The sequence below is a fragment of the Monocercomonoides exilis genome (assembly GCF_001643675.1).
Source record: "Monocercomonoides exilis strain PA203 chromosome Unknown scaffold65-413564, whole genome shotgun sequence".
Lineage (NCBI taxonomy): Eukaryota > Preaxostyla > Oxymonadida > Polymastigidae > Monocercomonoides > Monocercomonoides exilis.
The window spans coordinates 44,927-71,317 of record NW_027150610.1 but is presented as its reverse complement, the minus strand read 5'-3'; the positions used below and the strand labels follow the sequence as shown (position 1 = coordinate 71,317).

Below are 26,391 nucleotides of genomic sequence, written 5' to 3'. Positions count from 1 at the left end.
GGTCGGACAAGAAAATGACTGATATGAAATGCTTGACGAACAAATAATCTGTGTTCCTGCCTTCGGACTTTATTCACTTCTCAAAAAGAATCAATAATTCTTTTCTGTTATTTGAGAATTTGGCTGTTTGATTGGGTAATAGTCGATTAGATCGACACCCTAAAAAATTGATAAGTCAACATTATTTTTGCATCAAATGAAATCCATTATTAATATGAACAATGTCACAACGTGAAAATCTAGGATCTATTTCTATTTTTATTATCAAAAATTAAGAGAAAATTTTTAATAAAAGGGATAATGATCATTAAATACAATTGTTTAATGGAGGAAAAGAGGGAGATCTCATCTTATTTTTCAATGTTTCATAACGAAGAAATTTACTGGGACAGGTTTAGGTTACAAATTTTACCGGACAAAAAGAAGGAGTGCGAGAAATGCGGATCAATTATGTATTTTGCAAAGGATTCTGTTCAAGACAGAATTTTTCGGTGCCAAAATTGCAAATCCAGAAAAACAGTGTTCGCTGATTCACATATGAAAAATTCCAGATTGGGAATTTCAAAATTATTGCTTTTGCTGCCTTCATATTCATTCGATTAAAAAAAAGCATATTTGCAAGTGACTTAATGCCAATAAAGAAATAGTTTCATGTTTCATCATTTTATCATCATAAGTTCGAGTTATAAACCTGTGTCAAAATTTTGAACATCTTGGAAAAGATGGACAGATTGTCGAAATCGATGAAATGCTGCTCAGACGAAGAAAATATCACAGTGGAAGAAGAAAAAAGCAAATTTGGCTTTTTGGCATGGTCGAAAAAAAAAACTGTAGGGGGACAAGGAAATTTCATCATTATAAGAGTTAAGAATAGAAAAAAAGAACAATTATTACCATTAATAATGACAAACGTAACCCCAGGTTCCACAATTTACTCCTACGAATGGAAGGCTTATGCTTCATTGAAATCATTGGGATTCGATCATCACACATTATGCAATAAATACAGATACAAAACTGAAAAAGGCGTGTGAACAAATACTATTGAAGCTGTTTGGAGTGAATTTCGGAAATTTCTCCCTTCGTGTGGAATTCAAAATAGATGCATAGACGATATAATAGCAGAATTTATATCAACAAAAAGAATATCAATGGAATTTTCTGAATTTGCGGAGGGCATGTATTTTTATAAAGAAGTGGAAAATAAAAAAAAATGGGAACTCCGATCGAATTTAGTAACGAAGAATCAGAAGAATCTGACGGAGATGATGATTCTTCTTTTACAGCAACAGAAGAAATATCATCTGACAGATCTTCTGTTTGCGATCATACTGATGAAAAAGATAAGGAATACATCCCGTGAATAGTTTTTTATATTACTCCTTTTCCCGCTTCAAACCCTTATTTTAAAACTCAAATGCCATATAACACATTTATAATTTCTTATTTGTTATTTCTATCAAAAAGAAATCCAAAAATTTGATTATTTTTTGGTATCGATCTAATCGACGAATGCCTTTGATTGCTTTCATTCTCTCTTCAGTCAAATTCCATTTCCATGCATATAATTTGCACAGTTCCAAATCAAATTGAAATGAGACAAGTATTATTAAACGTTAAAAAAAATATTTATTTTTTTCTTTTTGATTTCCTATTAATTTGATCAAATAAAAACAAAACATTTTCTTTTCCAGCATATTCCAACAAAGATCATTGGATTCAGTGAACATTCTTTTTTCACACTTATTTTTATAAAGTTAGACTATTGAATTTGTGTTTGTTACCATTTCATTTGTGAGATAATCAACTGTGTTTCTTTTTACCTTTTATTTCGTTTAGAAACTAACAGTTTCGAAAAATTTGAGAAATTATTGCTGTAAATAGAATGAGAGCGTGTAATGCTTATGAATGCACTGGTGCATTTCTGGAGATGTCCAGATCAGAAAAGAATTTTGGTATGAAAATATTTATTCAAATCAATGATTATGATTTTAAAAAATGGCATAACTTCCGATCATGGCATCCTTTTTGATCAAACCCTTTATAAAATATGAAAATTTAAAGTTTTCGAATTTTTCAATGAACTTTGAAATGAATAATTTTACACAAACAAATTAAAGCTCAAATAATGAAATTGAATCAGATTCTTCCCAACTGGATGCTTTTTCTCCATCATCTTCCGTTTTTTTCTAAATCGAATAAACTGTTGCATCTGTGTCATCGATTCAAACGGATGAAATGCTGCTCGTTGCTGTTTCGGTTTAATCTTCACTTATTTTTTCAACCTCATTGAATGTTTTCTCATATCTCTCTGGATTGTATTCAAATCCAATTACAAATAATTTCAGCATTGAAATTTTCTCTATTTTAAGCAATATAAATGCAGCAATGTAATCTTAAATGTGACGCAGACTTGTTCCATTTGGTGGCAAATACCTTCTCAACCCCCTCCAGACAGCTTCGTTGTTATTTGTATGACAGTTTATTATTAAATTTTTTAAATTCCTTTCTGTGATCAACTGTTTCATGCCCAAAACCAAGCTCCTGCAACTTTGAGTAGGCTTTCCAACAATCTGAATATATCATTGTCCCCGGCTCAACGGTTTTTGTTATTATATTGAGTAGAGAGTTTGAATCCCTTTTTTTCACTGGAATTATAAATGTTTTATTTCGAAAAGGATTTTTTTCATAGATACCAAACATCCAAACCAGCTTTTTAAATCTGCCCCTATGATACTTTCTTTTCCGCAACAAACACTCATACAATTCAACAACCTTTCCAACACCTCCTTATTTTTCTTGTTTCGAGCGGAATTCCGTGAGTCAAGCTTGTTTGCAAATTGTGAAAATTTCCCCCTTGATTTTTTCGTCGAGACCTGTTGAGATCTAGCTTGAAGCTGCTGCATGTCTAAGTGAAATTACAAAACAGTTTGTAAAATAAGTTCAAATTTTGCTTTTGTATGATAAAAAGGAGTATTTGGGTGAAAATTTTTGAAAAATCACTTTTTTTTAGCCTGATCTTTCCCACAAAAAATCAGATCGATTTGTTTGTTTACCGTAATTTATTCATATTCAATTAATGCACTCTTTTTTTCTCTATGGAAGAGTTTGGAGTTTTATTATTTACAATATTCTTTGTTAACACAAACTGACTAACATAATTATTAAAGAATTTTATTGTTTATTATTGTTGTTTAACTGAAACACGTAAATTATAAGTTTTTCCTTTTGCCTATTTCAATACAATGATTTTTTCAAACCTTTAATTTAAATAACAACGATATTTATCAATATAGCCTCATTGAGCAAATGAATATGTATTTTATTAGCTTCATATCCGTTGATATTGAAATAGCTTTTTTTTGAACTTTTCAACTTTGAGGCTTTCAATGAAACGAAAAGTGAACAAAACCAATTTTTTAAAAACTCATTTGTATTATGACAATAAAGCAATTGATGATTGAAAGGCATTCAAGCAAAAAATAACACAATTAATGTCGAAATTCTGAGTTCTAATTTGTCTTTGAAAATGAGACAACAAAGGAATGAAAATTAATACTTAACAAATTGCAGTATTACTGTGATAACAGTTTTAAATTCTCTAAGTTTGCTTTAACTTTTATCGTTTTCTTCGATTGGAGCAGCGCGCGTGTAGTTTATGCATTCTTCCCTTCACGATGTCCCAAGAAAAGAAGAAGAATGAGATAAGTATTCGCCAAAAAAGGTGCTTGCTATTAATTTGTCTAATGCATCCGCAGTGGCTGCATAAAACCTGTCGGATGCAGCGATGGGTAATATGTCGAGAAGGCTGTGGTGTGAGCACCGTATATACCTCTGTCGCTGCCGCAGCTAATGCTGATCCTGTCACCCCTATCGCCTAGTGTGCTTCATGTGTTTTGCAGTGGAGCAGAGGACTGCTCTGCATTTAGGTGTTGAATGTGTTTCCGATTTTGCGCTTTCGGCGATGCTTTCGATTCCGCTGGTTGAGCTTCTTCCTTTGTTTTCAGCGTTGGTGAGCACGAAGTCTGGTAGTAAGCTGATCTTTGTGGAGGAGGATGTGAATGAGATTCCCTCGATTTTCAATCGGTTTGGCACATCGCTGCTTCCGTCGGCGATAGCGCGGCTGTTTTTGCGATCTCCAAGGAAGAGGCATGCAGCAGTGAACCTGTTCGATGAAGTGATGCGGTGAGGGGTTGCAGTGTGCAAAAAGAGGACGATTGTGGAGAAAAGACTGGAGTCAGAGTGGAAAAGGATGGGGAATGTGGTTCTGTCTCTTGATGTGCTCGATGAAACGAGAAGAGGTGAAGGAGTTGGAGAAGAAGGAGGAGGAGGTATTCAGAGTTCAACGTTGAACGAGCAAAAAAAACTTTTTTTTTGACGAAGAGCAGATTTCGAACAAAGTGAGCGAATTCTGCAGAAAAGCTGCAGGAGAAGGAGAAGATTATATGGACGAACCAGAGGAAGAACCTGGATCCGAGCGAGAAGTCCAATTCAGAGGTGAAGGAAGTGAAGGAGCAGCTGGTGGCGATGAAGGAGAAGGCGAAGCTGATTGATGTGAGTATTGAAAAGGAGAAGAAGCGCTTGACGAAGAAATGCAGGGGGGGTTGGTGAATGGGAAAAGCGAGATATAGCTGGCTGTGAAAAGAAATATTCTTGCCACACTTTCTTTATTGTCTCTCTGTGTCACTTGATTGTTCCATCTTCGCTTTCGTTTATTCTATTTGAACTGTATGAACAAAAACAGTAGAAGTTTGCAGTGAACATCGGTAACAGTGGTGTTGCGATGCTTGGGTGAGACCGGAACTTGAAAGGGGTTTGATGTGAAAGTGGGGATATCCTTTTTTACTGGATAAATCAAACGATTCAAGAATTTAAAGATGAGCAGAGGAAAATGAAGACCACACATGAAGAGACAGAAGAGCATCTGACTGAGAATGCGAAGGAGCTGAAAGAGAAGATGGAATGCGGGAACTTTGGTGGGGTCGGGGATTCGGAGGAGAAGAGTGTGAAATTGCAGAAGAAAGAAATACGAGATAACTGTATGAGATTCCCCTGTTTCTGCACTTCGATCAGAAGAGGGACTAGGAGGACTGGATTTCTTCCAAACTTCCAACAAGTGCAATTAAATGGGAAGTGAAAACGAGTGTTGTGCAGCGGATGTATATGCATCATAAGCAGAAGATTGATCGAATTGACCGTGAAGACTCGGAGTGGCCAGCGACTTCGACTGGTGGATCGGGGGCAGGGTTGTCTGGAACATGTGGTGAATCTTTGCTAGAAGCGTGGACAGAAATGGAGCGGTTAATGAGAAAAGCGTTTGGGTTTCTGTGGAAGGTTGCGTATGAAACTGCGAATGTTCTGTTCATTCCTCCCGCGCGGCTGTGATCTGTGTCGATGCAGCGTCTACCGAAACTGTTGAAGATAGTGCTGGAATTGTTGCTCGCGAGAACGATTCAGAAGATTCGGGGGATTTACGGAGATAAAGCCGAGACAGACCCGGTCAGGGGCGGAGGTGTGTGTGTGTGGGAGTTGGTGAACTATGTGTTCATATATTTTACGGAAAAGAACTCAGAGGAGAAGAAGAGCAAGGCTGCACGATGAGCGATTTCCTACGATGATGAGCTGTTCCGGAAGGACTTTGTGGCAATGTGGCTGTTTGGGAAGTTTGTGCAGGATGAGTTCACAGGAGACGAGCTGTCGTTCTTCCTGTTCTTCAACCCATTGTAGAATTGAGAAATGCTGTCTCAGCAGTCGATGGAGGAGAGCGAGAACTTCCTGATGGCTTTGTTTCGGTTTTGCAGGAAATGCATCAACACGGTGTTTGAAGGGAAGTTGCGCAAGAGGACATTGTGACATTTTGTGTTGATTGTGGGGATGCAACCGGAGAAAGGGGAGGCTGAAACGTTTATGATGCTTGAATCTTTGATGAACTTATGAGGGGAAGAAACAGCGAAGCGTAAGTTGTATATAAAAGTGCAGCAAGATGAGATACGCAGTTGAGAAACATCAACTGAGTTCCCTTCGTTATCATGTGCATCGCATACTCCGAGTTTGAATTTCTTCTTCTTGCGCGAAGTCCAGACATATCCAGTGCAGCAGCTTCAGGTCTGCTTGAACGTGTTGCGGTTGTTTGGGTGCCTTTTACCATCATTTGCGTCTGTGCTTGAGATGTACCAGCGCAACGACTTCTTTGCGCTGTGCCAGCAGCTGCCGGATGTGGACGATGCTGCTGACCGGTGAGCGCCTCTGAATGTGTCTGAGAACAGAGCAGTTGTGAAGAAGGTGAGTCATCACTTTGCGCTGCTGAACCAGAGCTGGACGACAGAGTGCGAGTGCTTTCGTGGGTGTCGGTGGGTGCAGATGTTGAGATCTGGTTGAAGCGACTGGCTGAAATTGTGCCATCGATTGTGGCAAAGAATTATGAGCGGCTAGAGTTGCTCCAAATGGTGTGGATGCTGGTGGAGCTTGCAGCAATGGAGGAGAAAGAAGAGGCAGAGGAAGGAGGAGGAATAGTTTGCGATTCCTCCATATTTTCCAAATCAGCAGAAGGTTAATTTTCCATCTGGAAGAGAAAAATCAAATGGAAACGAATGCGATTTTGGAAGAGATTAATGAGAAGAAAATGTTGAGCGAAAATGAACGAGAATATGATAAGGATGTTTGGAGTCAGATGGGGAATTTTTTCATTTTTGAGCAGGCATGTTGACAGATGCAATATATGACAACGCAGTAATTGATGAGGTTGTGCAACTGGAAAAACACGATTGAAATGCTTTCAGTTTCGCATTGCGTGCTTGTGGACAAGTGGGATTCTTTGAGGATGAATGCAGTGAAGTTTTGTGTTTCTTCACCGTCGTCTTTGCAAGCATTCCAATGAGTTTATAATTTTTCTATTTGCAGGAATTGATATTTTCGTTGAAACTATTTTCTTCTGCGCTGCGCAGGAACTGCCGTATCACATTCTGAAACTTTGTCTTCCGATTTTGTGCATTTTACTCTTCTAGGCTCCTGGTTTCTTTGAGAGGAACACTCCGATCAGACTCGATACTCCAATCAATTGTTGTAAAAATAGAGTTTCTTCTCATTTATCATCTGATTTGACTAGTGATTCTGTGCGTTCATCTTTTTCTTTCTAATCCAATTACCATTAAATGACTCATTATTGTTCTTTCTATCCCTTCAAAAGCACAGCCGGAAATCGCAGATGAAATTTCATTTGTCGAAGAAAGCATAATCATCGAAGCAGTAGAGTATGCCTGGACACAGTACACGCTTTCCATTTGCAATATTCCACCCTGAACATTTGTCAGTTCTGTCGAAAATTCCGTTTCCGTTGAGTGTCCGCTTCTAGCAGATACGTTCATTCTGCTAAGGGTTACACTAGGTCCTCTGACCCTTTTTTTTACCACCACCTTTTTTTTGTGGAGCTGGCTACGGCGTAATACAAGCTTGATGCCAACAAAGAATAACTAGAAATGCTTATTAAAATTATTTAACTTAAACAGAAAAAATTTTTTTCGAATTATTTTTTTACTAAGAGATCTCGGTATTTTTTAATTTTATTTTTCGATCATTGAATTGATGGTCTTTCCATGAATATAACATTCTGGAAGTTTTAAGCTACACCATCATTACACATCTTATCCTTTTTATTTCTTTGATAACTTTTCACATTTCACAAGTTTCTTTTTTACCTGTTTTCTCATTTCATCGACTTTTCGAAAAAATGCAATTTCATAAGGAATGATGAATTTTTGAAAAAATTATAAAGATTATTCTTAATATATGATAGAATGTTAATTATGTTGATATTCTAAAAAGTTTTACAAATTTGATTTTATATAGAAAAATGAAAAACATCAATTTCGGAAGTTTTGATTTTTTCGGCCAGTAAAATATTTTCTGCAAAATATTTTGTGAGCTTGCAATAATTTATTGAGTTTAAAATAAGAGACAGCTTATAAAATTAAAAAATTGTCTTTTAACCAATCAAAAATTGCATTTTTTCGAAAAGTCGATGAAATGAGAAAACAGGTAAAAAAGAAACTTGTGAAATGTGAAAAGTTATCAAAGAAATAAAAAGGATAAGATGTGTAATGATGGTGTAGCTTAAAACTTCCAGAATGTTATATTCATGGAAAGACCATCAATTCAATGATCGAAAAATAAAATTAAAAAATACCGAGATCTCTTAGTAAAAAAATAATTCGAAAAAAATTTTTTCTGTTTAAGTTAAATAATTTTAATAAGCATTTCTAGTTATTCTTTGTTGGCATCAAGCTTGTATTACGCCGTAGCCAGCTCCACAAAAAAAAGGTGGGAGTAAAAATATAGGTCAGAGTAAAAGTGTAGCCCTATATGTATATCTCCTGCACTGCTTATCTCAAATTGCTTTGAGAAGCAATTATCTGCATTTTCCAAGCTGTGCACAAGAGCAAGGTTCCTGACAGTCAATACATTTGTTGAAACTGAAAATTGAGACAGCCCAGATACTTCAAATTATGTTAGGATTTCTGTGCTCAAATCACTTTGGCCATAAATTGTGTAAGTGTTGGAACTGCAGTCCACATTCTTGGACTCTGTCATCTTTCCTGTGAGTATTTCGATATCAATTTCAAAGCCTGAAGTCAGTTGAGTCAAACAATAGCTATCGTGCGTCATGGATAGTTTTTATCAAGTCCACATGTGCATGTATCAATGACATTTGGGTGTGAATCAGTTGAATGAACAAATCCAATTCTTCCACCTTCATCAAAAAGTTATTCGCTTTTATCAACAGATGAGTTGTAATTTGAGCTGACTGTGTTTGGTGTTTGCTGGCGGAATTGAAGGTGGAATCAATGTTGTTTGATGTCGAATTATGGATAGCAATATCGTGACCATGCAATGTGTGTACTATTGAAGAAAAAACAGTAATTAAACAATGTTTTGTAATTGAAACTATTAATTTGAAAACAAATTGTACCTCCTATGTGCATTGAATTCTTATTGAAAAATAGACTATTTGAAAGTTTTATATGATTTGTGCAATTCCATGTATAATTGCGCCTCCGACACCATTATCAAAGTGATAACATCGGCAGTTATCTAAATAGGAATCAATAAGACACAATTTATGTTTATCTGTTTTCGCTCGACTGAGTTCAATTGCATCTCTATCATTGACAGAGGAACAATTATTGTTTTGTTCGCTGCTTTTTATAGTCGAAGAAAATCTTCGAATGAAGAAATCTCAAAATCTTAAAATATAGATTCTTTCAAAACGTTTGAATTCGAATCATACGATGAAAATATGATAATGGATGAATGCACATTCTTTTTGGGTATTACACTCACGTTTGTGATGCAGATAGACTTTCTTTGCAAATGAAGTGGAGTTGTCGATTTTTGATGGGAAATGCTTAAATCCACCACCATAGCTGATTCACCTTTAAATGGAATGAATACAGAGGAAGAATTTTCGACAGCTAAATAAATCTTTTCATCTGAAATCTTGAAAACACAAAAAAGTTATTTGTATCAAATGAAACACACTTCATTTGTAACTCTTTGTTAAACTTCTTTGTTCTACAAAAGTTCCAAGTGAACAATTTCTTCCATAATTCATATCTTCCTATATGCTTAAATTTCAACAATAATAGATATTTTACCTTAACTATGAATTGTTTCGAAAAAAGTGATATTTGCTAAATACAAACAAGTTGTTACGAATAACAAAAGCTATTATTGAAACATCTATGTTGTTCCTGTAATTACTCATTCTTTCGATAAATATAATTTTTTTGCTGATAAACCATGAAAAACCCGTAACAGGTCTGTCTTTCTCGGAATAACACTGTATTTTTTGGTAATCAATAAAATGAAATTGTTGTGGGTTAATGAAAAAACAATCAAATCACTCAGTTAGCGAAGCATTTTCATTATTTCATGGATTATATTTGTTTATTATGTTGTGAACATTCATTCTCCATGATATTCTTATCAAAATCTCGTTTGTTCAAATAAGAAACTATCAAATATTAATATGTTTTCCCAATCGTTTTTTACTAATGTGTGAATGTTTTTTTGTTATTTTTTTGTAAATCAAAAAATCTTAAAAACATCTTTGTTTCTCAATGCAACAATTGTTTTTACTATAAGAATTAGACTTTGACAGATATTGTGAGTTATTCTTGAAACAAGTGCTTCTTATTTGCAATAATTGAAACTTTTTCGTAATTTGTTCATTTTTTCAGAAAGAATCACACTCTCCGTAAAATATCTTATAGAATACAATATGATCATAAAATACAATAAAATTTACATGACTCAAAAAGTCCGCAAAAAATAATTCTTGTGCTCCAATATAATTCTTTTTCAACGAAAATTTGCCTTTGAATGGTGAGGTCGATTAGAAATAGTTTTTCAATAAATAATAATGGTTCTCTTTTTTGATCTGTGGTGATTTTTCAAAAATATTCACACATTTAATAAAATAGAATTATTTTATTTGCATTTTCTGCAATGATCGATAAATATTCCTGTTGGATATGCGTAGAAATACATATCTTCGTTTCATCGTGAGCATTTCTTTGAATTGAAAATTATTTTATTATTAAATAACCAGTGTGAACTGCTTTCACTGTTGCTGAATGTTTTAAATAAGATGTGAGGAGAGTTTATTTCAGTGGAATTTTCTTCAATTTCCATTATTCTGAACAAATTTATGAAACAAAAAAATTCAATTTGAATTTTTTATCATGATATTGGGGCAGATTAAAAAAGATACCACGATCAAAGGTCATGCCGATATTTTGCATATCTGTGATGATTTTTTGGTGTTTGGTTGTTTCTATTTTTTTCCAAAAGAAAGAAAATAAAAATGTTTTAAACATTGTTGTTTTGCGAAGAGGAAAATTCATAAATTACATTTCAAGAAGCTTTCAGTTTAAAAAATAATACAGAAATACAATCCAAAATATTGATGCCATAACTAATTTTTTGAGTGTGAAAAGTGAAGAAGAAAGATTGAGTTTTCGAGATCAACGCTGGAATGATATCAACTAAGCCAGTTTCATTGAAGGTAATTGCGCTTGGCGAATATGGAGTCGGGAAAACATCTTTGTTTTATCAAATTGTTCATGATAAATTTCATAATGAATACTTGACAATCCATGATGATTGTGCGATAAAAGTTTGCTAGATTCGTTAAGCATTTGAAGCAAATATATGGAATGAACGATTTTTTTATTCATCAATTTGTCGAAATTTTGATTGATGTTTGCAATGTGCAGGAAGTTGTTGTTGATGGAAGGAATGTGATCCTCAAAATATATGATACATGTTTGCTCTATCTTTCATCGACAGTTCAAAACAAATGATTCATTCTATTTTTTTCAAAATATCTGGGAAATTTTTTTGCTTTGAAAACCGCAGGTGGATGTGAAGAATATCTATCTCTTTTGAGATTGTATTGCAAAGAGGTGGATGTGTGCATCCTTGTTTACGATGTGACTTCACCAGAATCGTTTAATAAACTAGAATATTGGAGAGACGAATTTCTGCGCTTGAGTGATCCACCAGTGCCGAAGCATTTTCCATTTTTTGTTATCGGGAACAAAACTGATCTGGAAGAATCGAGAGCTGTGCCCGCAAGGAAAGCTGAGGAGTGGTGCGAATCAAAGGGCAACACGACATATTTCGAACTTTCAGCGAAAGACAATGCAATTGTCAAACAAGTATTTATGGATATTATTCGAACGGTTTTAAGTCGAAAAGCCATTGAAGATGATGATAGCCTACGAGTTGTGGACATTCAAGCTGATGTAAAACCCAACAAAACTACGTGCTGGAGTTGAAGCTTATCGTTCATGTTTCTCTACAGTAAAGAATTTGTTTTCACACAGCCCAATTTTGCATCTTTTTTGCCCTCAATCTTCTGTTCTTGTTTCTATTTGCGAGCGTGTTTTTTTTTCTGTTTTGTGTGTTTTATTTTTATTTTATTCTTCTTTATTTATAAAGTTATGTTGAAAATTTTGAACAAATGAGAGAATAAAGCAAAATACTGGTTATTCAGACATGCAAAATTGAGCAAATTTATTTCATATTAATTGAATGTTTATGTTGTCAAACTCAAATTTTCAAATTGCTTCGTTTCAAAGAGAATTGAGAGATAGATGTTGTTTATCAAAGAAAAAAAAAGCAACAGTCATAATTGTCCTTTGCTTAAGAAATTAAGCTTCATGACAAATTCAAAACTGACAATAGATATTTTGTTTATTCATTTTTTTTTTAATTTTTTTTTTGAATATCAACTTTTTGTCTTTTGCTCATGCAGATCACAAACATTTCAAGAAACATTTCTATAAATAGTTGATGGTTTGCATTTTTCTGGTATTAAAATGCAAAACAATTTTAAAAATGAATATGAAAGAATGAAATAGTCATATGTTCTTAAATGAAAAAAGTACTTAACAAAACGAAAAACAAATGAAATGTATTTTATAAATTACATCAACATAAAAATGGCGTTCCTAACACAGACACAACAGATTGAAAAAAAGAAAAGAAAAAATAAAAAAAATAAAATAAAATAAAAAGAAAAGAAAAGAAAAGAAAAGAAAAGAAAAGAAAAGTTCTCATCGCGAAATGAAGAAGAAGTTTCATAAACTAATTAATCAGAGTTTCCATTCAGAATGATTGGGCAGCTTCTATTTTCTCGCAAGTCTTTGCCCATAATTCAGCAAGTGCTCTTTCAGTTTCCATCCTTTCTTCCCTTTCTCGAATGATTTGTTCTTCAGCAAATGATTTGAATTGCTCAAGTGCTTTCTCTGCATTTGATTCCATTCTCAACCGTTCCTACAACAGACAATTAAATTAAAAATACAAAGAAAAAAATAAAGAAAAAAAATTATACTTCTTTTTCTTCTTCAATTTCTTTTCTCAACGCTTCTAACTCTTGCGCCATTTTAATTTTTAATTGACGAATAAACTCTTCCTCTTCTTCTCTTTCTTTCTTCAACTTTTGATGAAGTAGAGGAATTTGTTCATCAAGAGCCTGAAAATCAACTTGCATTTGTTCCTGTCTCTCTTGGAGTAACTGTTGTAATTCTCCTTTGCACTTTATTAAAGCATCTTCTGAATCATTAGTTGCTTTTTCAATTGCAGCATCTCCTTCCTAAAAAAATTAAATAAATGTAAAATTTTATTAAAATATTAAAAAAATGCAGAAACCTCAATTTCTTGGTCAAGAAGTTCTTGCAGACGGTTTTCCATATCTACGCACTTTTCTTCAGTTTCTTTTTCTTGAGCTTGACGATTCTCTTGAACTTCCTCGATGAAAGAACTCAAAGAACGAATTTGCGCTTGGAGTTCGGATGTTTTTTGTTTTCCACTTTCTTCAAGATCGGCTAATCGTGATTTTAAAGCTTCTATATCACTTTCTATGGTAAGAAAATGAGTGTTACGATTCTCATGAAGTGTTGTTTCAAAAGAAGATAGACGTTGTTGGAATTCCTGAACGCGCAACTTTGTTGGAGACACGCTCCGACCTGTACTATCTTGCGTTGATTTTAAGCTTGAAGGAGTTGTAAAAGAAAACTTTAACGATGGTGAAGTCATCGAAAACTTTTAAAATCCAATAAGTTATTGATCAGCTCATCCCATCAGATGGATAGTGGTTCAATTGTATTTATCGTTACAGAGGTCTTAGTACTCCTGTTTTCAATTCTATTTTATCACTATTATGGAAACATTCGTACAAGTCCAAAACTTTCCACTATCCTTGTAGTCTTTTCTTTTGTTTTGTCATTATCATATTTGTGCCTCCTTCCGGTTGATTACAATATTTTTTTGAAGCACAAATGTGAAAAAACATCGAACAAATCATGCCCTCAGTTCTCTTCTTTTTTGGAGAATAGAACTGCTTTTTTAATTGTCTGGAATATCATTTACTGGACAAATTTTGTGAACGTTTGGTATGGGAAATCCTTTTTAATCGAACGAAATTAATTATTACGTGTAACACTTAGGGTTATCATTCCATTCTTCCAATCTTATTACGCTTCCGGAGGATTTACTGTGAAGCAAAAAATCCTTCAATCCTTAAGAGATAATATTATCTTTTATGTTGTAGCAGGATCACTTCTTCTTATTGGAATCATTATTTTACTTTGCATTAAAACATTTACTTTGTATGCTTAACCAGTTTTTGCAATATCTTTAATTTTTGATTTTTTTGCAATTATTTTACAGTGAATCTTTAAAACAACTTGCCATTGCAATTGCAACATTTTTTCAAATGTTGTTGTTTATTGCAGTTCTTGGACTTGGATTGGTTTTATTCATTTATTTGAAAGATTTTCAACTTGCTATTCACGATTTGATTTTTCCATTGAAGGTCGACACACCGAAACAACTTTGGCGTCGGAGCAATCTGAAAAGTCAAATGAATTATCATGCATTCTTTATTGCTAAGCGATATGATGAAATCCAAAAACAGAAAGAATCACTTACAGCAGCTTGCAAGGTTAAAAACAAAAATTTTTTATTAATATATCGAATAAGGAAAAATATGATTGACTTTCTTCAAAAAAAAAATATTTCTGCTCCTTTAGAAAGTTGAAGCAATTGTAGCAGATTACAATGAAGATAGCTTTGCTGGGGTGTATTTGGCTGATCTTCAAGAAGAGGTTTGAATATTTCTCTTCTGTCTTTCTCTTTTCATTCAATAATTCTGTTCGCATTATGTATTTGAAAATACTTCATTTTTTTTTAAAAATTTCTTTCTTTCTTTCTTTCTTCTTTTTCTTCCTCTACCTTTTTCCTTTTTCTTTCCACTTCTCCCTTCCTTTTCCCTTCCTTCCTCCTCCTCCTCTTCCTCCTCTTCTTCTTCTTCTTTATCTTTTTTCTTTTTCTTGCTTTTCTTTCTAACTTTCTTATTTAATAACTTTCTTATTTCTATTTTTTCTTTTTTTTTATATTAATAATGTTTTTTTATTCATTATTTTTGAACAAAAAATAAAAAATAAAAATTCCCTGTCTCGCCACAACGTCGCCAACAGTACGAGGCGTGTTCTGAATACTGCGAATTAGGGGCGAACCAGTTGCGGAATGTGAACCATAATTTGCATCTTTCCCATGACATCAGCAAGAAAGTGGACAAGCACCAGAAGAGAAGGGAGAGGAAGCTGGGCGGCAAGGACTTTGCGAAGCTGGATGAAGAGATCGACGAGGTGAGCATAAAAGACCTGGTGAGTCTGCGCGGGGCAATGCTCAAGGCAAGGAGGGCACTGGCAAAGGCGAAGCAGTGTGGTGGTGGTGGTGGTGGAGGAGGAGGAGGAGGAGGAGGAGGAGGAGGAGAGGAAGAAGAAAGAAGTAAAGAAATGAATAAAAAAAAGGAAATAAAGGAGATTGTGAATTTTTTTAATTGGAATATTTATTTATTTATTAATTTGTACATTTGAATTATTATGCTTGTTTTTATTAAATGCTTATATTTGAATAACAGCGACTATTTCAGACATGTTTCAGCATATGACGAGATTTTGAAGTATCAAAAGGGAAACGAAGGAAAATTCACCACAAAATTGCTAAGTATGCACAATGGTTGTTCTTATTCATCTCAAATAAAAAAAAAATAATTATTTTTTTCTTTTCCCACAATTTCTTTCTTTCTATATTTCTTTCATTACTTATTTCTTTTCTTTCTTTCTTCTTTCTTCTTTCTTCTTTCTTCTTTCTTCTTTCTTCTTTCTTCTTTCTTCTTCTTCTTTTCAATAATTTCTCTTTTAAATAAATAAATAACCCCCCCTTCTTCTTCTCCTCCTCCTCCTTCTCCTTCTCCCCCAGACTTCTTCAAATACTCCCCCCTCTCTCTCATCCTTCTGAAGTCCCTGTCCATCCTCAGCATTCTCCTCGGCCTTCTAATCGTCTGGGGCGAAGCCACCATGTTTATCAACACCATCGACCTCTCCCCCCTCTCCCTCCTCCTCCACATCGAAGCCTTTGGCTCTTTGCAGGAGCTCCTCGTCTTCCTCCTCATGTGCTACTTGGCCTTCTGCTCTTTGTCAATGCTCGTGAGGCTGCGGCTGTTTAATTACTACCACCTCGTCCCTGGCTTGTCTGACCCGCCTTCTCTCTTCTTCTTCGCCTGCTACTCGTCCATGCTTATCGCGCCCCTCTGCCAAAACGTGCTTGTCTTCCTTCACGCCAACACTTGCAACGCTGACTGGTGTAAGATTCAGAGTGAAAATCCTGCTTCTTCTTTTGTTTCTTCTTCATTTGTTTCTTCATTCGTTTCTTTATTAAATTCTTCTTCTTCTTCATCTAACTTTTCTTTATCTTCCTCTTCTTCCTCTTCTGAAGACACTCCCCTCACCGTCTACGCCTCAGTCGTGTCTGTGATGAAAGTCGCTCCTCTTGTGGGGAATGGCTTTGTTGCCTACTTTCCCATCGCCATCATCGTCGTCGTGGCGCTGGCTGCCTTCAATGTGGTTGACCGCATTCTGAGCTGCTTCCGAATTAAGCGCTTTGGCGTGGACTCAGAGGTGGATGAGGAGCTGACGAGGAAGGGGAAGGCGCTGGCGGCGGAGGCGAGCGCGGTGATGCTGATGAGGAGAGCTGAAGAGGGCGGAGGAGGAAGAGGAGGAGGAAGAGGAGAAGGAGAAGGAGAAGGAAGGGTGGGGAGGGTGATGCAGGAGATGGGGGTGGATGAGCACGTGGGGAAAGGGGTGAATACAAGAGGAGGAGGGAGTGGAATGATGATGATGAATAATTTAGAGGAGGAAGAAGAGGGAGGAGGAGGAGGAGGAGGAGGAGGAGGAAGAGGTGATTGGAGCACAGAGTTTCAGGATGCGACGGATGGGACGACATGGCATTACTCGGCAGACAACGGTGGGGTGTCGTATATTTCGAAAGGGAACAAAGATTTGTTCAGTTCATCATCTGCTTCAGCCACACCTTCTGTGTTCAAGCAGACTCAACCTGATCTTTCAATGAGTTCTAGTTCTTCTTCCAATTCTTCTTCTTCTTCTTCATTTAATTCTTCTTCTGAAATGGATACAAATAAAAGCCAATCGTCTCAGTCTGCCAATACTCCCACACCTCCTCTCGTTTTCTTTTAGAAAATTAGATCAACACAACTATTATATTTCTCCAGTATTTCTTTCTTTTTTTCTTTCTTTTATTAACATTTTTTTTAAAAGTATTATTCGTTCATATTTTTGTTGTAATAACTTTATCATTTTTTTTTTTTTAAAGTTTCTTTGTTTTCTTCAGTTTGATTGTTTTTACAATGTAATTTGACATCTTTTAAGTTTGCCTTTTGGCTTATTTCACTTCAATATCCACTTCAATGATATTGCTTTTGGGAAAACTTATAAGAAAAAATAACCATCAGCGGTGAGGTTACAACTCAAACATACTTCTGGAGAATGATATCTCTCTCCGTGCTTCAAAAAAATAATCAAAAAACAATAAAAAACAAAACAAAACAAAATAATATATCGAAAAATCGAAAAACGAAAGCATACGAGAGAAAACACAAATACACGTAAAACAAATTTTGAATGTAAATTTTGTTTAAAAAGAAAAGAAAAGAAAAGAAAGTGAAAAAAAAAGAGAACAAAAATAAAAACACAAAAAACATAATAAATATAACAAAACAGTCGAAATGAAAATGTTAAAAAACTCGGGTTATAAAAAATCTTTCCTTCATAAAGTTTCCATTAAACAATGAAGATAACGAATCAAGATAAAAAAAAAGATGATTATATACAAACATACAAATAATGAAGAAAACGAATAATGAATTATAAAATTACCATAATAGTTAGTGTGGAATCAATGCAAGCTGATACTAAAAGTGAAATGAGCGAATATACTTCTGTGATGTGAATAGGTGAGGGTGAAACAATCATCATAAATAGTGATAGAAGATATGCTTCATCATAGGTGAAATAGATGCATACTTCAAATGCAGGAGGTAATAGAAGAGAGAAAACCCAATGAACAACTAACAGAACACACGGTGCGTCAAAAAATTATCAGCAACGTTGAATGCGAAGAGATGAAGTGAATTTGTGAAAAAGAGCTTTGTAATCCGTTTCTTCTAAGAAAGTGTGGTGATTTACTCGTTCAAGAAAGATAACTTCGGATTGATTCAAAACATCTAACGGCACTTTAAACATGGCAGCCCACCATCCATTACGAAACGGAACATCTCGATCAAGCTTTATGGCAATCATGACAACGCAAAGTAATAACGTACCGAGGTTAGATTCAGCTATCATTGTTTGCCTTCCTTCGCTCAATTCTTTTGACTCAGCTCTCATGAGATGTTCTAAAAGAACATAAGAATGAACAAGCTCTCCAGTTGTTAACTTTGTTCCGTCTCGAATGTATCTATAAAAGTGCTGTACTTTTCCATGCATGTCTAATCCTTCATCAGAAAGTTCGATTACAATTTTCTCTTTTCCTGCATTGTGATGCCTTTTTGAATTGATGAGGTTTGGTAGAGCAACAGCAAGTAAGACGCAAACGTGCTGGGATACAACTTCTATCCAAGCATCTGGAGCTTGCATAATGGAAACTTCGTATTCCATTTTATTTTTGGAGAGTGGTGAATGTTTGGATTTTGATTGATAATATGTTATTGGGCATGGTGATGTACAAACGCTTGAAGAAGAGGATGCTCCTTCAAAAGGAGAAACCGTTTTAGCAGCTGGTTGTTTATCTTCAGCTGAACTCTTTTTTCTGCATGAAATATAAAATAAATATTAAATATACATATCAAAAAGATCTTGGAAAATATCCAAAACAACGCAATTCCAAACAAAGTTTCTGCATTTTGAGTTTTTTCTGCAGGTATTCCTATAATAAGTTCAGCGTCGGAAGATTGCATTACCTCCAGAAAAACAAAAGAAAACTTCAATTTACGTTAAATTGTGGGATCAGTCAATTTTTACCGATAATAATTATAAATATGGAGCATATTGATCAAAAAGAATCTTTTCAATCCACAACAAATATTTCATTTAAATACAAAATTATATATACAACTATTTGAAATGTACATTAGAAATAAAATGATACAGAATCACCCCATGATTTTCAATTCTCAATTTCTAAAGCTTTCAATTTTAATTCAATTTCAACGTCCCTTCTGTTAAGCCAATAATTTCTGCGAATGATATCAATTCCATCTGCAAGTGCAGTGCAATACTAAATGAATATAAAATTCGAAGGAAATAGAAAATTAAATTTCAGAAATTTTTTGTAATCATAAAAATAATAATATTTCAACAATAACAATTATAATACAATAAAAAAAAAAATCAAACCTCTTTGGCTTCTAAAAGTGAATTAACTGTATTCTTTTCCACACACGCATCCACAAGAATCCCGACAGCGCATCTGCACATCGGGTTTTTCACTGCAACAGCCTCAGCAAAGCGTGTTGCTTCAGGTATTTCTGCATATTTATAGCCAGCACCGCAGCGAGTGAAAAACCCGCGAATGAAATTCCAAGCGGACTCGTTGTTCTGAAGAGCTTTCGACTTCTGGCTGATGATGATTGAGGCAGCAAAGGCAATCTCCTCTTTCACACGCGAAATGTCGTTCAGAAGCCCAATGCGGCGGTTACTCACCAGCAATCCAGTGGCTGCCTTCTCATCCGGACTCGACGGCGTGGCTGAAGATGTGCAGCCTGCAGAAGAGTCTTGAGAAGGAATTTCAGCTTTGTTTGTTTTTGAAGAAGAAGGAGTGATGTGCATAAGTGCTTGGAACCGTTGATTCCAAGCTGAGTTATTGAAAGGATCTTCTTGAATCAATTTATAAGTGTATTCAAATTCTCCATCCCATCCTCCGTAATGGTCTAAAAACCATTGCCGATATGCCCATGCATGGTAGTGCTTCGCATCTTGTGAAATAATTTCTTCAGTAAACTTCAGCTCGTTTTCGGTGAACTTTGTTCTCATGACTGTCCATTGACGATGAAACCAAAGTTGATAATTTTTAGTTCCTGTCATGCAGACTTTTTCAATGAAAGGAAATTCCATAAGACCACTTTCATTCAGATGTTCAATAATATCCCTTCGATATTTCCTATAAATAAATGAATAAAAACCAATAATGAAATGCATTTTAAAAAACAATACAAACCAGATGTTGTAATTTGCAGGACATAACATTATCAATTCTTCCGTTAACTGTTTTGCTCTTTCACTGTATTCTTTTTTCGCAATAATTCCACGAAAATAATCCATGGCATCCTCATCTATGAAATAAATATCATTCATGATAATTGAAATGTTCACATGATTATATGTTGTAAATCAAACATTATAACGAAAAATTATGATCATTTAAAAATTACAAACATTCCTCAGTGTATTGAATGCGAACAACAGGCGTTGGTCCATCATCCTGCTTTATTGGTACAACGTCTTTCCATTCTTCTCTGTTCTTGAAAAGAACATGAGGCTTCTCTCCATTAAAAGCAAAGCTCATCAAAAATAAAAAATAAAAAATTTATAAAGGGCAGATAACCTTAACAAGAAATAGATTTCTTGATTTTCATGTATTTTCATGTCTATTGATCCATGTAAAGTTAAAAATTTTGAAAAGTTGGAATCACTAAAAAATGAAGATTATCCGCACCACGAAAATTTTATTGATTGCGTTACATTCGAAGAATTTATTAAATCTGTGAAGTTATATGATTATCTTGGATTATATCCTTTGCCATCGAAAATGATAGAATATACAGTGGGAGAATCTTCTGATGAATCAATTGAAGATTTACAGGATCATGTTTTTATGATTATTCGGAAGAAATTTACTCAAACAGATGTTTGCAGATAAAAAGCAATTTTTTTCGTTTTATTTAATTTTTTGGTTATTCTCGTTGTGATGCACTTTTCAAAAGAGATTAAGAGCGCTTTTACCCCCTGGAAAGGAACCTTTTTTTGCTATACCTCCTTATTTATCTCAACCATCAAATGAAAATGAATTTATTGATATTGATGAAAAAGGTCCTAAAAAAGACTTCATACCATCGTGCGATGCAAATGTAATTATGTTCAATCTATTACATAAGGAGGTTTTCTATTTTTGATGAATTTTATTTACAAGATTATCAATTTTTTTGTATGAAACTCATCTTTTCAATATTTCAAAGATAAATAACAGACCTCTCTGTAATTATATGAGCACTGTTCAAAAAAAGACATTGACCCCATTTATGCGTGCGGTTCTAATTGACTGGCTTGCCGACGTGAATAATGAGTTTAGATTTCATCCTGAGACTTTGTTTTTGTGTGTGAATTTTATCGATCGATTCCTGTCAGCTGTTCCTGTTCGAAGAGGAAGGCTGCAGTTGTTGGGGATTACATCGCTGTTTGTCGCAGCGAAATTTGAGGAGAGTGTTATTCCTCCAGTGAAGGATTCGTTCTTGTGGGCCTGCGATTCTTCGGTAACGAGCGAAGAGCTGATGAAAATGGAACAGTTTTTGCTGAATACGCTGCATTTTTCGTTGTGCGCTGTTACTCCCCATCATTTCATCCATCGATTTCTGAAGGCTACTGCTTATGCCTCACCAGATACACCTGTTTTGGCATTTGTGTGTTTATTACGTAATTAATTTATTAATTTTTTATTTATTTTATTTTGAATGACTGTCAATAAATACATAAATCTGCATATCAAAACACAGTATTATCTTGAACTTTCTCTTCTTGACCATTCCATGTTGTGTTTCCTTCCCTCTGAAATTGCTGCTTCTTCTGTTTGGCTTGCCTGTTTCACGACTCTTTCAGCACAGCACAGAGCAACTTTGAAGGAGCACACCATTTCTCAGAAAGAAGGGGAAAATGTCGACAAAGAAGAAATGCCATTTTCGGGTCAGGGAGAATTCCAAAGTGAAGAAGAGCTTTATGGACAGATTTGGGTTTGTGCAGCTTAATTTTTGTTAAAAAAAAGAATAAAGAAATGATAATGTTAAATAATGAATTTTAAATATTTATTTTATTTTATTTTATTATCAGACACCAACACTTGAGCACTACACTTCCCATACTCTTTCAGAGCTTGTTGACTGCATTGTGGCAATTCATCACTTTGCCAATTCACTTGCTGCTTCTCCAAATTTGCACCTTGGCTCAATAACCATCAAATACTCTCGCCAAAAATATCTGAAAGTGGCAGAGCGGTACCCTTCAATGCCAGACCTTCCAAAGTTTATCACAAATAATTCAAACGTTTTTTCTCAGTTAAAATGCGAGAAAATTTTTGATTCAAATCCCTTCACATCTGCTTTTCAATGTGGACCGTCTGAGCACATACCCTGCCTTATATCAGCACCTTTACAACAATTCGTTTCCAAAAGTCATATTTTTTCAACTGTTGTTGATGATGATAGGCCGATGTCTCCTCAATAATCAATTCTCAATTTTAATCAATATTTATCCCATTTTATTTTTATGGTTAAACAAATTGCAATAAAACGTTGCCTTGGTGCATTAAAGTTTTATCAGCATTTACAGTTCGTATTTATTGTTATTAGAAGATATTGATTATTTTGTTAAATAGAATTTTCTTATTTTCAGTTGCACTTTTTTTTCTTTTTTTGCAAAAAGGAGAAGTTTTTGAAGTAAGTGATCATGCAGTAAAAAACGCAAGATTCACAACTTTATATACTCAAAGTTATGCAGCTGATGCTTTAGCAATTCATGAAATGATTACTTCAGAGTGTGCTTTTCATTTTTTCATTTATAATGACGTTTTTTGAAATCATTAAATAAAACAGAAATTTGACAGCAGTTGATACTTTTCACTTTCTTTTGGAACAGTTAGAAAAAAATCAGATATCTGATTACACAGTTGCATCAAGTCTTAAGAATTCTTCGAAACCTGCTTATCTTCAGTTTACAATCCCTGCATTGATCCCTGAAACTGGATCTGAAAGTTTTTTAATTACATCATCAATCGACGATGGTTTGCATTATTTTATAGATTAATTTTGAACATTTTTTTGGGCTATGCGTAACTTTTTTATTTAAGATTTAATAAATGTGGGAATATTGCTCTCAATGATATCAATAATCAAAACTCAGCGAATGACTCGCGATGTGACAATCGTCATTGGCACAAATGAAGGACTAGAGCAATTTTCGAAAGTGCGTTCCACATGCAAATTTGCCTTTCCGATGCATTCCATATTTTATGCGTTCCATCTTTCGTTTTCTCAAACCAATGGAGAGACAGAGATAAGACATGGTACGAATTGCAGCTGTAGATGAATCATTGTTTTTCTTATGAGCAAATATTTTCTCTTCTTTTCAACTTTTATTAAAATTACCAGTTGCAAGCAACGGAAAGGCGCCATCTGTGGATTTAGTTGCAACAGCAATGAAGAAGATGACAGAATGCAATCTTCCATACACACTTCATTCAAAAGTGTCAAGCGAACCAAAAAATAGTCAAAAATCATTGTTCGGAGATTTTCATTCATATCTTGTTAGATTATTCTCAAAGTTTGCAAAATTTTAGATAAATCTTTTTGTGAGCTTTGGAATAAATATTAATTTTGATGAATGTCACAGCAATGAATTTCGAGTCGCAAAATCTTTTTGTGAAGCCTTATTGAAGCCTCTTGAAATGGATAATAACCAGAACGATAATCTTGGCAGGTCTGAAGATTTTTGTAGAATTAATAATTTATTTATTTTATTTATTAATTTATATATTTTAATCCTTTTTTATTATAATTCTTCTGTATTTTTTTTTTTTTTTTTTTTTTTTTTTTTTTTTTTTTTTTTTGTTGTTGTTGTTACTGCGTGATTAATGCTTTAACAATAAATGAATTGCTTTGCTTTATATTGACATTTAGAATTGGTGCAAATCATGTATGGTTTCTAGGAAAGAGAGATGAATCTGAACCAGAAAATTTAAAAAGAAGCATCAATAGATTTGAACGAGATGAGCGTTTGTATCACATTCAATCATGCGGATGGTTTGCATTTTATTTGAATTAATTAAAATTTTTCATTCTCTCTAATATTTTTATTGCTTATGCACAATAATTGAATGATTTGTATTTCGAATGAACAAAAAAAATATTGCTGTGACAAAATGAACTGGTAAACAGTACAATGATGAATCTCCTCCGTTCGATGGATTTGATGGACACAAGATTCTTCAAAAATGATCCTATTTTTTTCGCTATTTCGTCGCCTGATTCGGATAGTTATCTTTCTTTGGCTGGGATTGCACTGTTTTTTGTCGTTCCACTCTTATTCCTCATTTTTTCAGTGTGTCAACACCTTCATTGTTGCTGTTGTTTAAAGTGAAAATTTCAAATTTCAAAAAAAAACTGCACCATCTTTTACGTCTTTGTCTTCTTTGCTCAATTTGTTAATTTAACAAACTCATTTATAAATCAGGCTTGTCTCGTTCCAATGCAACAACTCTGTAATCAATGCATTGCAAGCAGCGAGAAAGAAGAAGAAGAGCACAACCAAAAAAGCAACATTTCATCTGCTAAGTTGCAAGGCACTTCCAAATCACACCAACATTCCTCCACTTCAGTTCCTTCGTCAATCACAAAGGATATTCAGATGTTTTTCTTTTCGCACTCATTTCTTCTCTTCACCGTCTCTCTCACATTCGGCATTCCTCTGTTCATTGCCCGCCAAACAGTTGAATCTGACAAAAAAACAGATATACCATTGTTGAATGCTTTCCACTTTCCACATACTTCCTTTGAGTCAGCTGCAACTTCGTTCCTTTTCCTTTCCTTTTCCGCAGTTGTTTTATCTGTTTTTGCTTTTCGCTGTTTGATGTTCACTTCAATCAAGTATCCTCTCACTCGTTCTCTTCTGACTTCTTCGCTTTTCTTGACGATTTGCGTCATTTCCAGTCTGTTTTCTTATCAAACACCTCATCTTTGGCTCCTGTCTGCCTTGTACATATTTCTATGCACGGCATTTGCTCGCTCACCTGGTCAATCTGTTTGCATTTCGTTCGTCAAGGTTTACTATTTTATTAACTTTTTTCTTTTTTTCAAATTCTCATTTCTTTCTATTTTTCAAATAACGATATTTTTTCTTTTTTTTTTTTTTTTTTTTTTTTTTTTTTTTTTTTTTTTTTTTTTTATTTAAACGTGTTGAATTTATCTCCCTCTTTTTCTTTTTCTTTTCATGAACTTCAGGCTTTTTGCCTAATATTTCTTCCATTGGCCATATTATTCGTTGTCACTTCATTCAGAGGGATCCCAACATATTCTGTTCAATCCTATTTTTGTATAATTCATTCATTTCTTGTTCGCTCCATAAGTCTGGCAAGCAATTCATATACACCACACTTTTTCTTTCTCTGTTACATTTTCCTTTTTTCTTGGATTGTTTCTCTTTTGACATATTTTTAGTTAAATAAACGAATTTTTGGTGTACTGACCTTCAATTTCTTTTTGTTTTTTAAGAAAGAAAAAGAAAAACGAAAAAATAATCACAAAAGATATAAAAATCATCTTGAATTTGTGCTTAATGAGCTTGCCCAAGTGCAATTTGCGCCAATGAACGTGTAAAACGCAATTGTGCAGTTATCAATTCTTTTTGCTTTTGTTCAAGTAATGTTGTACATTCCTTGCCAGCAAAGTGGTTTGATATTAAATTGCACAAAAAATATAAAATTGTGTATTCAATAAATAATAATAATAATATAAAAATAAAAAAAATATAAATAAACCTGTAGCTCAGTCAGGCTTTTTGTCAATTCCACTTTCTTTGGTTTGATTTCATCTTGAAATTTTCGGGTCTATTTGAAAGAAACGTAATCGCCAATTTTGCATTAAAATAATAATAATAATCCGCAAAACTGTATCAAATTTGACTTTATCAGCATCTAGCTCCATTTTTCTTAGTATTTCTTTCTGATGATCAAGTTGAGAGCGAATATCTCTTATTTCACTTTCTAACTGAAAATATTGCAATGAAAAAGTTTGATAAAAACAAATGAATAAAGGTGCATACAATTTTCAGATCTTTTGCTCCACGAAATTGTTCAAGAGAACTCTTCAGAATTAAAAAAATACAAAATTATATTCAATCGTATTCATTCGAACCTCCAATTTTGTCAATTCCGTCAATGATTCAAACAGATTCTTTATTTTTTCTAGCATTTGCTGTTTTCGTAAATTTTCCAATAATACAGCTTCGTGCAATTTAATAAGTAATTTTCCGCGTCGATACATTTCTGCGGAAAATGCAAGAAATTCTTTATCTATTTCCTCTTTCAAGTCATCCAAATGCTTAACATCGCCAACAAGCTCGCTTGGAGTGGTGAGATGAGGCTCATCATTCTCCATGAAATTCTTTTTGTGATATGATCAATAATTAAATAATTATTTGTTTCCAA

At 34.2% G+C, this 26,391-nt stretch overlaps 10 protein-coding genes across 10 annotated transcripts; 5 read left to right on the top strand and 5 right to left on the bottom strand.

The window, feature by feature from the left end:
* Nucleotides 1–3,889: 3,889 nt before the first annotated feature.
* On the top strand, nucleotides 3,890–4,189 carry MONOS_10716 (uncharacterized protein; the record flags this gene model as incomplete). The annotated part of the gene is made up of 1 exon (XM_067863189.1): nucleotides 3,890–4,189. The coding sequence occupies one exon, from the start codon at nucleotides 3,890–3,892 to the stop codon at nucleotides 4,187–4,189; it is 300 nt and encodes a 99-aa protein (XP_067719156.1).
* Nucleotides 4,190–4,891: 702 nt separating this feature from the next.
* Nucleotides 4,892–5,385, top strand: MONOS_10714 (uncharacterized protein; the record flags this gene model as incomplete). The annotated part of the gene is made up of 2 exons (XM_067863188.1): nucleotides 4,892–5,039; nucleotides 5,135–5,385. 2 exons carry the CDS (start codon nucleotides 4,892–4,894, stop codon nucleotides 5,383–5,385), a joined length of 399 nt encoding a protein of 132 aa, XP_067719155.1.
* Nucleotides 5,386–5,905: 520 nt separating this feature from the next.
* Nucleotides 5,906–7,364, bottom strand: MONOS_10713 (uncharacterized protein; the record flags this gene model as incomplete). Its single annotated transcript, XM_067863187.1, has 2 exons — nucleotides 5,906–6,387; nucleotides 7,190–7,364. The coding sequence occupies 2 exons, from the start codon at nucleotides 7,362–7,364 to the stop codon at nucleotides 5,906–5,908; spliced, it is 657 nt and encodes a 218-aa protein (XP_067719154.1).
* Nucleotides 7,365–11,024: 3,660 nt separating this feature from the next.
* On the top strand, nucleotides 11,025–11,837 carry MONOS_10712 (Rab7c2; the record flags this gene model as incomplete). The annotated part of the gene is made up of 3 exons (XM_067863186.1): nucleotides 11,025–11,173; nucleotides 11,274–11,322; nucleotides 11,416–11,837. Exons 1-3 carry the CDS (start codon nucleotides 11,033–11,035, stop codon nucleotides 11,835–11,837), a joined length of 612 nt encoding a protein of 203 aa, XP_067719153.1. The 5' UTR covers nucleotides 11,025–11,032.
* Nucleotides 11,838–12,409: 572 nt separating this feature from the next.
* Nucleotides 12,410–13,605, bottom strand: MONOS_10711 (uncharacterized protein). Its single transcript, XM_067863185.1, has 3 exons — nucleotides 13,213–13,605; nucleotides 12,896–13,156; nucleotides 12,410–12,837 (listed from the first exon to the last, which is right to left on the bottom strand). Exons 1-3 carry the CDS (start codon nucleotides 13,597–13,599, stop codon nucleotides 12,670–12,672), a joined length of 816 nt encoding a protein of 271 aa, XP_067719152.1. The 5' UTR covers nucleotides 13,600–13,605; the 3' UTR covers nucleotides 12,410–12,669.
* A 673-nt stretch (nucleotides 13,606–14,278) lies between these two features.
* MONOS_10710 (putative LMBR1-like membrane protein) lies at nucleotides 14,279–17,102 on the top strand (the record flags this gene model as incomplete). The annotated part of the gene is made up of 6 exons (XM_067863184.1): nucleotides 14,279–14,314; nucleotides 14,378–14,506; nucleotides 14,595–14,669; nucleotides 15,042–15,286; nucleotides 15,488–15,573; nucleotides 15,829–17,102. 6 exons carry the CDS (start codon nucleotides 14,279–14,281, stop codon nucleotides 17,100–17,102), a joined length of 1,845 nt encoding a protein of 614 aa, XP_067719151.1.
* Nucleotides 17,103–17,380: 278 nt separating this feature from the next.
* Nucleotides 17,381–18,925, bottom strand: MONOS_10709 (uncharacterized protein). Its single transcript, XM_067863182.1, has 2 exons — nucleotides 18,813–18,925; nucleotides 17,381–18,732 (listed from the first exon to the last, which is right to left on the bottom strand). Exons 1-2 carry the CDS (start codon nucleotides 18,878–18,880, stop codon nucleotides 18,024–18,026), a joined length of 777 nt encoding a protein of 258 aa, XP_067719150.1. The 5' UTR covers nucleotides 18,881–18,925; the 3' UTR covers nucleotides 17,381–18,023.
* Nucleotides 18,926–18,975: 50 nt separating this feature from the next.
* MONOS_10708 (putative farnesyltransferase alpha subunit) lies at nucleotides 18,976–20,500 on the bottom strand. Its single transcript, XM_067863181.1, has 4 exons — nucleotides 20,358–20,500; nucleotides 20,140–20,254; nucleotides 19,320–20,082; nucleotides 18,976–19,200 (listed from the first exon to the last, which is right to left on the bottom strand). The coding sequence occupies exons 1-4, from the start codon at nucleotides 20,485–20,487 to the stop codon at nucleotides 19,090–19,092; spliced, it is 1,119 nt and encodes a 372-aa protein (XP_067719149.1). The 5' UTR covers nucleotides 20,488–20,500; the 3' UTR covers nucleotides 18,976–19,089.
* A 720-nt stretch (nucleotides 20,501–21,220) lies between these two features.
* On the top strand, nucleotides 21,221–25,410 carry MONOS_10707 (putative cyclin A; the record flags this gene model as incomplete). Its single annotated transcript, XM_067863180.1, has 13 exons — nucleotides 21,221–21,598; nucleotides 21,692–21,925; nucleotides 22,023–22,213; nucleotides 22,681–22,725; nucleotides 22,784–22,971; nucleotides 23,038–23,253; nucleotides 23,339–23,510; nucleotides 23,580–23,666; nucleotides 23,867–23,989; nucleotides 24,125–24,287; nucleotides 24,420–25,007; nucleotides 25,187–25,277; nucleotides 25,403–25,410. 13 exons carry the CDS (start codon nucleotides 21,221–21,223, stop codon nucleotides 25,408–25,410), a joined length of 2,484 nt encoding a protein of 827 aa, XP_067719148.1.
* MONOS_10706 (uncharacterized protein) lies at nucleotides 25,078–26,367 on the bottom strand. Its single transcript, XM_067863179.1, has 5 exons — nucleotides 26,099–26,367; nucleotides 26,007–26,048; nucleotides 25,853–25,951; nucleotides 25,723–25,791; nucleotides 25,078–25,619 (listed from the first exon to the last, which is right to left on the bottom strand). Exons 1-5 carry the CDS (start codon nucleotides 26,339–26,341, stop codon nucleotides 25,518–25,520), a joined length of 555 nt encoding a protein of 184 aa, XP_067719147.1. The 5' UTR covers nucleotides 26,342–26,367; the 3' UTR covers nucleotides 25,078–25,517.
* Between the last annotated feature and the right edge of the window lie 24 nt (nucleotides 26,368–26,391).

Coding starts and splice junctions, on each gene's coding strand:
- MONOS_10711 (XM_067863185.1), bottom strand. CDS start 13,599: ATGACTTCACCATCGTTAAAGTTTTCTTTTACAACTCCTTCAAGCTTA. Junction 13,157..13,212: donor TTCTTGACCAAGAAATTGAG/GTTTCTGCATTT, acceptor TAATTTTTTTAG/GAAGGAGATGCTGCAATTGA. Junction 12,838..12,895: donor AAATTGAAGAAGAAAAAGAA/GTATAATTTTTT, acceptor TGTCTGTTGTAG/GAACGGTTGAGAATGGAATC.
- MONOS_10706 (XM_067863179.1), bottom strand. CDS start 26,341: ATGGAGAATGATGAGCCTCATCTCACCACTCCAAGCGAGCTTGTTGGC. Junction 26,049..26,098: donor CGGAATTGACAAAATTGGAG/GTTCGAATGAAT, acceptor TTAATTCTGAAG/AGTTCTCTTGAACAATTTCG. Junction 25,952..26,006: donor GAGCAAAAGATCTGAAAATT/GTATGCACCTTT, acceptor CAATATTTTCAG/TTAGAAAGTGAAATAAGAGA.
- MONOS_10709 (XM_067863182.1), bottom strand. CDS start 18,880: ATGCAATCTTCCGACGCTGAACTTATTATAGGAATACCTGCAGAAAAA. Junction 18,733..18,812: donor ACTCAAAATGCAGAAACTTT/GTTTGGAATTGC, acceptor TATTTCATGCAG/AAAAAAGAGTTCAGCTGAAG.
- MONOS_10708 (XM_067863181.1), bottom strand. CDS start 20,487: ATGAGCTTTGCTTTTAATGGAGAGAAGCCTCATGTTCTTTTCAAGAAC. Junction 20,083..20,139: donor CCTGCAAATTACAACATCTG/GTTTGTATTGTT, acceptor ATTTATTTATAG/GAAATATCGAAGGGATATTA. Junction 19,201..19,319: donor CACTTTTAGAAGCCAAAGAG/GTTTGATTTTTT, acceptor ATATTCATTTAG/TATTGCACTGCACTTGCAGA.